The sequence below is a fragment of the Psammomys obesus genome, unplaced genomic scaffold (assembly GCF_907164565.1).
Source record: "Psammomys obesus unplaced genomic scaffold, mPsaObe1.curated_primary_1811, whole genome shotgun sequence".
Classification (NCBI taxonomy): Eukaryota; Metazoa; Chordata; class Mammalia; order Rodentia; family Muridae; genus Psammomys; species Psammomys obesus.
The window spans coordinates 5,576,327-5,586,172 of record NW_026593286.1 but is presented as its reverse complement, the minus strand read 5'-3'; the positions used below and the strand labels follow the sequence as shown (position 1 = coordinate 5,586,172).

Below are 9,846 nucleotides of genomic sequence, written 5' to 3'. Positions count from 1 at the left end.
CTTCCTTCCTTCCTTCCTTCCTTCCTTCCTTCCTTCCTTCCTTCCTTTCCTTCCTTCCTCCCTCCCTCCTTTCCTACCCTTCCCTCCCTCTATTCTTTCCTCCCTTCTTTCCTCCCTCCCTCTCTTTCTTTCCCTTTCTTCCTTCCTCCCTCCTTCCCTTCCTCCCTTCCAGAGTTTCTCTGTGTAGCCTTGACTGTTCTGGACTGGCTTTGTATACCAGGCTGGTCTCACATGGATCTGCTTGCCTCTGTCTCCCTTAGTGCTGAGATTATAGGCATGTGCCACAGTGCCAGCTTGACTGTGTTTCTTACACTGTTGAAATGTTCACCTGCTGAGGCTATGCTAGAGTGAGTCATTAAGGAGAGTTTGCAGACTTTGCCGAAGACCAAGAATAATGAGCAGGGTTTCAGTTCCTCCCACCATCTCTGGCCATGTCTCAAACACTGGCTAACCCCACTTTGGGGCCTTATACTGCAGTCCTTGTGGCCTGGTGAGCATCTGAGATGTTTGTAGGTTTGTCTTTCTCCAATGTGAGTTTTCTCTGGGTAGCAGCTTCATTTTCATGTTCTTGGAAATTCATCTCTGGAGCAGACATCGAGGATGCCCCTGGGTGTTGGGTGGTGGGAGGGAAGTCTCGTAGGGTCCCTAGATTCAGGAAGGCAGTACTCCTCACCTGTTTTCTGTGTCTTCATTTAAGCATGCTCTTGGCTTTTTCCCATGCCTGTGCCCAGTGTGTCTTCCCATCCTTCATTCTAGGAACCCTGGAGACCCAGTTCTGTTCATCCTCTCTGGATGAACCTTAGTTGATGGAAAAAGTACTGCTTCTGTGTGTTCTGAATCCCACTTGAATGTCATATTCAAGCATGTGAATGTCATGTTTTTGAATTAGGTCTTCTTAATATAAATTTAAATAGATAAGATGGGGGTACAAATCCAGAAGTTGAAAACGTTTGATTGTGAAGCCCCAATGAAAGTATCGTTTTCCTAAACCTGTTGGTGGGAATTAAAAAAAAAAAAAAAAAAAGTCCAGCACTTGCAGAGGGTGACTTGGCAACATTTAGCAAAGTTATATGCGCATTTACCCTTTCTCAGGGAAATTCTGCCTTTAAGAATTTGGCTCAGAGATACACTGTAAACATAGTAAAAAGATATGAACTCCATGAAATAGCCGAGGATTTTAAAGAGTGCGGAGTTTCCAATGCTGAGCAGCCGGTGTCTGCATCATGGACTGCTTTGCTCCTCTGAGGAAGAACCAGGGGCTGTGTGCTGTCAGGCATGGAGGCTAGGATATACAATTATGAGAGAAAACAAAGGTAGGAAGTGATGCCTGCAGTGTGCTTCTGCTTGTAAACAGATTATAAATACTTTTTTTTGTTTGCATGTAGCTTATAAATGGAAGCCCTCCCTACCTTTCTCTCCCCCTTCCCTCCCCCCTTTCTATGTAAGGTAATCAAAATGGGGGGGGGGGCTTCTACCCAAACTTCGTTTTGAATAGGTTTGGTTATTTTATTTGTGTATTTATGTTCATGAGTACATATGTACATGTGTGGAGGTCAGAGGACAACTTGCACAAATTGGTTCTCTTTGTCCACTGTGCAGGTCCTGGGGAATGAACTCAGGTCGTTAGGCTTGGTGGTAAGAGCCTGTCCCTGCGGAGTACTTCTTCTACTGTAAAATTAAGAGGTTATGACAATTTTGAAAAACTGTCACTTTTTTCTAAAATGTTTCTAAAATGACCTCTTTGTGTCCCATCAGTACTTCAGAACTGTTTTCTCCCACACCTTCAGCAAGCCTAGATCTCATCTTCTAGAACTTTACCAATATGATAAAGAAAAGAGCTGCTTCTCCCCTCTGTGGTTCCACCGACTCAGCATCCCACATTCCTTTATTTGCCTTTTCTGTTATATGAACCTGAGTTCATAGTCTTTCCTCCTCAGAAGGCTTCTCACTAGTCTGTAAACTCTCCCTACATTCATTTCCATTTGTTGGCTAGCACCAGTTGTATCATTCTAGCTAAAGTGCGTAGTCCCTAACTGTAGAAGCTGGTTGTTGTTCTGTTGTCTTATGTGCAATACATGCTTATGTTAGTTTAGAGTAACTGGATAGACTTCCTATGTCATTTTAAGTGCTGGCCATTAAGTGAAGGCTCTTTAGAGCAGCAGCGCTACATTTCTGTGTTTGCTTCTCTTTTTCAGTTTTCCGGGGCTTATTTGTTATGTTTGAGCAGTGACTTCTAAGTGGTAGATGGTGGATAGCTAATGAAACCCTCCTGACCTTTTGGCTTGGGATTGTTTCTTGACAGTGATACATGATAAACTACTTTTATGATCCGTTCAGTGTGAATACCTGAATGAAATATTTTCCTATATATATGTGTGTGTGTATATATATATATATATACACATATATATACATATATATATGTGTATATATATGTATATATATATACACACACATATATACATACATACATACATACATATATATATATGTGTGTGTGTGTATATATATATATATATAGACACAGTTATAGCTGCCAGCCTTGCCCTTGTTCATAGGTACATGGAAAGTATTCTTTTTCTAGGTCATCACTCCCTGTAGGAAGCTCATCTTGTGTGCTGACAACAGGAAAGAAATGGAAGACTGGATCGCAGCACTGAAGACTGTCCAGAACAAGGAACATTTTGAGGTTAAAATGGAAGCATTTGTCTATGGATGTCTGCTGTTGCCTCTCTTGCCTTTGCTCTTATGCCCCCTCTGACCCGCCCTGATTATGACCCCGGCATATGTCTTGTAAACTTGAGGCCCATGGCTCGCTCTTTTGGTGGGCCTGTCAAGGCTGTGGTTCTGTCCTTTGTGAACCTGACTTTCTCTGGGTTATGGAATTCTCTTTAAGTTGCTGCATTAAAGAATTCTAAAGGGAACTCTTATCTGTGCCCTCTATATCATTCTTCCAGCCTACCCAATACAGCATGGACCATTTCTCAGGAATGCACAACTGGTATGCCTGTTCCCATGCACGGCCAACCTATTGCAACGTGTGTCGTGAAGTTTTGTCTGGGGTCACATCCCATGGACTATCCTGTGAAGGTAAGAAAGCTGCATTTGTTACTCTGGTGAAAGGAGATGTAAGGTTTTACTTGATAAACTTTGAAATACAAATGTAGTCATAATAAATATGCATAGCAGACTAAGGGTGTTCAAGGGGGAAGTGGTCCCTATCACTCTTTCTTCTTGATCTTTCCACAGAGGACTCAGTCCTTCAGAGTCCTCTATTATTACAGAGCTTCTGCAGAGTGAACACAAAGAATGTTGAAGTGAGGAGACAGAAGGTGTGGGCCCTCTCTCTCAGGGTTGTATGTAATGGATGCAGGAGAGAAAATGCCCCACAGTGTTCAGGGTCAGGTGAGGGCTCTGATGGCAGATCAGGGCCACATAGGGACTGCAACCTCTGACTTACTGCCAGGGATGTCTGTTGCTTATTTTGTACAGCTTGCTTTACATTTATTTTAAGTGGATGAAAAAAATCCATTTAAGAGTATTTTGTAATACAGAGTTAGGTAAACTTCAGATTTCAGCTTATAGTATTTTCTGAGTCTGCTTGTCTGCGAGATAGAGGTGAAGTGCTGTGACAGTGGCCAGCATGGCCTGCCCAGCATCAGCTGCTCACCGCACTTTCTCTGCTGGCTCTACCCATGCCCTGCTGTTACGGGCTACAGCACCAGTGACTGCCCCGAAGAGCTCCCCGTTCTATCCCAACTTTACCATGAAGCCATTTGCCCTACAGGGAGGACCTGTTGAGGATTAAACTTGTAGGATTGTGTGTTCCTTTTCCTACAGTGTGTAAATTTAAGGCTCACAAACGGTGTGCTGTGCGTGCAACCAGTAACTGTAAATGGACTACGCTGGCCTCGATTGGGAAGGATATCATTGAGGATGAGGATGGGGTATGTCCAGGGGTATTCTGCCTGTGATCTGCACAGTACCCCCTCTCTCCTACCCTCTCCCTACACTTCCTATTTAGATGTCACACTGGAATCTGGGACCTTTGTGGTCATTGTATTCCCAACTCTGCCCTAATCCCCTTAAGTCTGGGTGTCTCCTTCCCAGTAGAGGCTGTGGTGTGGGTAGCACCTCATAGACGCTGCTTGTCCCTGCTCACATTGGCCATCAGGGAAAAGCTGGTGGGGGGAGGAGTGCCTCGAAAGAGCACTTCTGCCCCAGGGTGCCCAAGCTGACCCTGGGGTGGAACTCTGGGATGTCTCTAGCATATCCCTGCTTGGTCTACAGATTGCCATGCCTCACCAGTGGCTAGAAGGAAACCTGCCTGTGAGTGCAAAGTGCATTGTGTGTGACAAGACTTGTGGCAGCGTGTTGCGCCTGCAGGACTGGCGCTGCCTCTGGTGCAAGGCCATGGTAAGTGGGCACTGTCTGTGCTGCGTGTGTGTGTGTGTGTGTGTGTGTGTGTGTGGACTTGGGGCTTTGTTCCTCTTCCTCCTAAGTCCTTGTAATCTTATCCCAGAGGCTTTCTAAAAGCTCAGAGCCTTGACTGACCCACTTGTGCCTGGCCATCCTCATTTTTGACAGTTTTGTTAATTTCTTTCCTTTGACTTTGATCCTGTCTTTTACACGAAAAGTATCATGTCTTCTCCATGCAGCATGCAGTAGGTTTGAAAGGATCTTTTGCAATCTCATTCACTTTTCTATGAGGGAGCCTAGGAACACCCTTGAGGGTCTTCTGAGAGAAGTTATAGTAATCAACATGCTCATGCAGAGAGGAGAAGCCACAGTATGGCTGTGGCCCCTTGAACACAGTCTCAAGGTATTTAATGTTGGGTCAGTGATTAGACTGCTGTGGTTCCTGTGGCTGGCACCTGGTTTCAGTGCGTGACCAGGAAGGAGCCTAGTCACATGAAGACTGGTTGTTCAGGAGCTCTGAAAGTTAAGTGTAGCAGTGATGGAAGCTGGGGCCTGCAGTTCAGTTTCATGTCTGGCTCCTACTGGGTAGAATCCCATCTGATTCCCACTTCCTATTGTACAAGGCCAGGAAACAGTGCTTGGGGCCACAGGCTGCTCTGCTCTGATGGTTGGTCTGCTTCTTCTTGGGAGGACTTTCTAGCTGCTGGGCCAGGGAGTTTCTGGTGTGTTTGAGGGGACTGTGACTCCTGGTGATATGTGGATTTTTATTTCAGGTTCACACATCATGCAAAGAGTCCTTGGTGACGAAGTGTCCACTTGGCCTGTGCAAGGTGTCTGTCATCCCTCCCACAGCACTCAACAGTATTGACTCCGATGGTGGGTGCTCCATGCTTCCTGTGTTCACATGCCCTTTCTCCATGCTGCCTTTCTTACTGGCTCTGGAGATGGGTGTCTTGACAGTTCTGAAACATGGTCAAAAAGGGGCTAAACAGAGGCCATATAGTTGGCATCTTGGGAATTGCCATAGGACTTAAAGCTTGAGCCAGCACTTTTCTGGAAGTATTGATAGATGGACTTGGCTGTTGAATGGTGTTTTGGTCTGCCGTGAGCTGGAGGGCTGTGCCTGTCACCATCTGTGGTAGAGCCTAGCATGCCAGCCGGCCCAGAGGCTCTCTCCATGTCCATCTGAACAATGGAAAAGCATGCTGGCAAGGATTGGTGTAGGGGATCTCTGGGATACATGGTTCAGAGGAAAGAGCTCTGCCAGGCTAGCAGCAAGAGGAGGGGACAGTGCACTGAGGTAAAATCTAGAATCCTTAAAGATGTGAGGAGAGATGGGGTGAACTCACCTCCTCAAACTTGGTTGTCCTTCACTGACTCACTGGCTTACTCTGTGAATTCTGTGCTTTCTGTGCTGGTTGTTGCTGCTTATTTAGTCCACAGCACCTCAGCAGCTTGTAAGGGTTCTTTCCTGTTCCACCCTCACTTCTAGGGTTCTGGAAGGCCACTTGTCCGCCATCTTGCACAAGCCCTCTGCTGGTCTTCGTCAATTCTAAAAGCGGAGACAACCAAGGTGTGAAGTTTCTCAGAAGATTCAAGCAGCTGCTGAACCCTGCCCAAGTTTTTGACCTCATGAATGGAGGACCACACCTTGGGTAGGGATTGTGTGAACTTATAATGTTTTATAGATAAGACATGCTTGTTTTAAAAGGACCAAAGATAAGAAATTTTTAGCTCTTGAGAGATGGCTTGGTGCATCTGAGCACCGGCTATTGTAGAGGACACAGTTCAATTCCTAGCACCCACATGGCAGCTCACAACTGTTTATAACTCCAACTTCAGGGGATCTGATACCCTTTTCTTGCCTCTGTAGACACTGCATACATGTGGTACATGGGCATACATACAAGCAAAATATCAGTATACATAAAATAAAAATTTTTTAAAGAAAAATTTAAATAGCAAGGAAGTTCAACTGCCCTTCTCAAAATTCCACTTATAAAGGACCTGCTCCTAATATGGTAGATGTTTGCATCCATTTAGTTTCCACTGCAAAAGCACCACATGCATATGAACATACATGCACACCTACCCTAGCTGCTATGTGAAGCATGTTCACATGCATCAGCTCCTGTGCTTGGGGTATTTCCATGCTGCTGCTTACAGACCTGCCTGGTGCTCTGTACTGCCTGCTTAATTCCTAGGAAATCTTCAGTGAAACCAAGGGGACTTTTCCATCGCTAGAACAGAGTACAATCTCCATGCAGGTGCAAGGAGATATAAGGGACATATTGGGGTCTGAAGCTTCTCATCTGCCAGCCAGGTAGATGTCTTTTCCTTTTGGTTTTGTACTCTACAGGTTTGTAGGAAATGTTTGCTTTTGTAAGGGAAGGACTCAGAATTGAAGTGTAAGGTGCTCACAGCCCTTACTTCAGTGTGAGTCCTGGGAGGAGCTCAGGAGGAGTTTTTTTTAGAGTCCTATGCCGCTATAGCACGAACCTGAGCTTCTTTGGGTGCCTTAGCTGATATGCCGAGGGGCTGTCACAAGTGCTCAGACGATTTGCTCAAAGGCAACATTTCTGGAATCCTGCAGATACTTATTTTCTGAATGGTGAGGAGATCTATTCTTTCTGAGGTTGGTGAGGATGGAGTTTTGGTTCAGCAGCAGGGAGTTTGAAAGTATCATATCTTCTGGTTGCACTCTACTGAACAGGCTCAGGTGCCTGCGCATGTGCTGCCAGGGATAGTGCTTGAAAACTCCACTGTACTGTGGCAGGTTTGCGAGAGCTCCATGATTTACAGCTGGAGCTGAGTACAGGGTGAGGTGACACAAGAGGCCTAGTAGAGTCAGTGTTGGGAGTTTGTTTACACACTTCTTGTTTCTGGGAAGCACCTGACATCATACAGTTCATTACCTATTTGAGTTCTGGCCTTGACCGACCCCTGCTTCTGCAGAGAGCAAAGGTTCTTACTGGCGAACATTTAAAGGATACATATAAATACTTCTTTGACCAAATAAGTCAAATGCAGCCTTGCTGCTTAGACCTGAGGTTCAGATTTGAGGCAGTGTCTTATTGCCATCCTAGCTTGTTGTTCTGAGCACTTCCTCTGTGGCCAGCTCCACTAGAGATAGGGTCTGCAAGGGCCCTCGTGAGAAGGCCAGAACTAGTGAGGACTATTTGGATAGTTAGGGTCACATACATGGTTAGGGCCCTCTGTCACTTGAATGGAGGGAGGCATTGATTTCTTGGGATCTGTGGTAAGGGTGTCTATGTTAAACCAGTGTTTTTGTGTCTCCAATGTGCTAGCCTCTGACGAGAGCCAGTGTGCCCACTCTATACTCTTCACCATCTATACACATGGTGGAGACTGCGTCAGACCTTGGGGGAGCTGAGGGAAACAGATACCTGTCAGAGAGGGCACCAATTATTTGACTTTTTGCTGAAAAGGAGAGACAGCAGCTTCTTAATTAGCAAGCCTTTCAACAAAGCATATGACAGAACTCTTGTTTGAAAAGGTTCTGTTGGAGGTTCTCTAAGGACTCAGAGCAGCAGTAGAGGCCGAGTCTAGCTGAGCTTATTAGGGGAGGGGAGGGCTGGGCTGGGACTGTGTCCGAGGAGGGACATATACTACTAAAGGCCCTGTAGGGCACCAGGGTTGTATGTCCTAGTAGAGGTGTGAGCTTGGAGCTTCAGGGGTGTGTGGTGTATGGAGTCAGTCATTAGTTCCTTGTACAGTTCTTAAGTTGAATGCAAGGATGAAGGGATGAAGTCTGCAGGAAGAATGTGAGGAATGAACAGAGGCAGTTCTGGCTTATGGCTGGGAGGGGCCATATGACCAGCAGGAGTCCAAAAGGGAGAGTGAAGTTAAGGGAGAGAAGACCCGAATTACATGGCTTGGAGGGCTGTGGGGCTATGTGCTGTAGAGGGGCATAGTGTGGGCATCTGTAGCCTGGGTGAATGGTGTCAAGGCTCAGGGCCAACCCTCCAGGCGGGCTGGTGGTTAGCATGTGAATGAGGAAAATCAAGGGTGGGGATTCAAGGCCGGGATGTGGAAGACTGTGTCCATAAGTCCTCTTGGGGATTGATACTGAGTGAGACTATCTTGATACTTTGTGAAAAATGTTAGTGTCGCTTTACTGGTTCTGGTTGGAGGAGCTTCTGGGATCTGGCACCACTGTCATCCACACACACAAATGGGCCCTGAGCAGAAGGGCTAGACAGACCGGGTGTTGTCTTGTGGACCCAGTGTATACCTGGCTTTGGCATAGTTGCAGCTAGGTGGACCAGGGTGCTTTCCTCAGCTCAGGATACATAAACCTGTCATTTGTTTCTTTTAGAGTTCACTCATTTCCCTGGCTTCCCATTTTCTACAGCTTACGGTTATTTCAGAAGTTTGACACCTTCCGGATTCTGGTTTGTGGCGGGGATGGCAGTGTTGGCTGGGTCCTCTCTGAAATCGACAGTCTCAACCTTCACAAACAGGTACCTCAGTTAAGGGACACCCCGCTGTGATGGATGAATGGGAAAATCATTTAGGTCAGGACAGCTGTGAAAACAACATGGCATCAGTCTGTATGTGGGGAATGAGTGTGAAGGCTATAGTCCCCTCAGCTCCAGCTCTATACTGGGAGATGACATACCTTATTGCTGAATGCCTCTGGCTTGAGAGGAAAGGAGGAAAGAATCTTTAGCCTCTAAAGTTAGAGTTATGGTTCATTGAACCCAATTGCCTAGTTTTTACACTAAAGTAAAAATGGTTTATCCTGATTGCTTACTGTGTTCATTGAATTTTCACTCCCACTCCCCTTTCGTGGTTAATTAGCCATTGTGCACACTGTCATAACCATTGCCTAGATTGTTTTCAAAAATTTTTTAATTTTATTCACAGTTTATTTACTTTACATCCCAAGGAGCATCACTTAGCTTATTTGTATCAAAATGTGCATAGATCATGCAGTATTCATCCCCTGCGAGGCCGTTACTGTACTGTTGAAAAGTGTGCATTTCCATACTCTGTTCCATGGACAGCTCAGAGTGGTAGTTCTCCGTGGACTGTAGCAGGTGGCCTAAGCTAGTGCTTTTTCCCTAGTGCAGGGGCTGGAGGGCTGAGACAACCCTGGCGGAATCCTGCTCATGTTCCAGAATCTTCTCTTCTGAGAAATCCCTTATTTAAATATTTTAGTGCCAAACTCCACTTGTCAGGGCTGATCCAGGTCACATTTCAGGTGACACAGAACCTTCATTCTCTATGTGGCTCATTCTTTTTGTTTTGCCCAACTATGTAAACAGAAAGTCTTATTTTTAAATAATGATAAAGTCAAACACAGCCTTACTAGACAGATGTTTTAAATGAATCCCCTGTTCATGGTTTTTGCCGCCTTCTTCTTCTTCTTCTTCTTCTTCTTCTTCTTCTTCTTCTTCTTCT

General features: G+C 45.6%; 1 protein-coding gene across 6 annotated transcripts in view; it reads left to right on the top strand.

Moving 5' to 3' along the window:
• The window catches only part of Dgkd (diacylglycerol kinase delta), a 96,245-nt gene that overhangs the window by 64,359 nt on the left and 22,040 nt on the right, over nt 1-9,846 (top strand). For all 6 annotated transcript variants that reach the window (XM_055616374.1, XM_055616373.1, XM_055616376.1 and 3 more), the window contains 7 exons: nt 2,585-2,689; nt 2,958-3,090; nt 3,841-3,947; nt 4,291-4,416; nt 5,193-5,295; nt 5,912-6,074; nt 8,795-8,903. In XM_055616374.1, the coding sequence (XP_055472349.1) occupies nt 2,585-2,689; nt 2,958-3,090; nt 3,841-3,947; nt 4,291-4,416; nt 5,193-5,295; nt 5,912-6,074; nt 8,795-8,903 (846 nt within the window). The remainder of the gene's footprint in view (nt 1-2,584; nt 2,690-2,957; nt 3,091-3,840; nt 3,948-4,290; nt 4,417-5,192; nt 5,296-5,911; nt 6,075-8,794; nt 8,904-9,846) is intronic.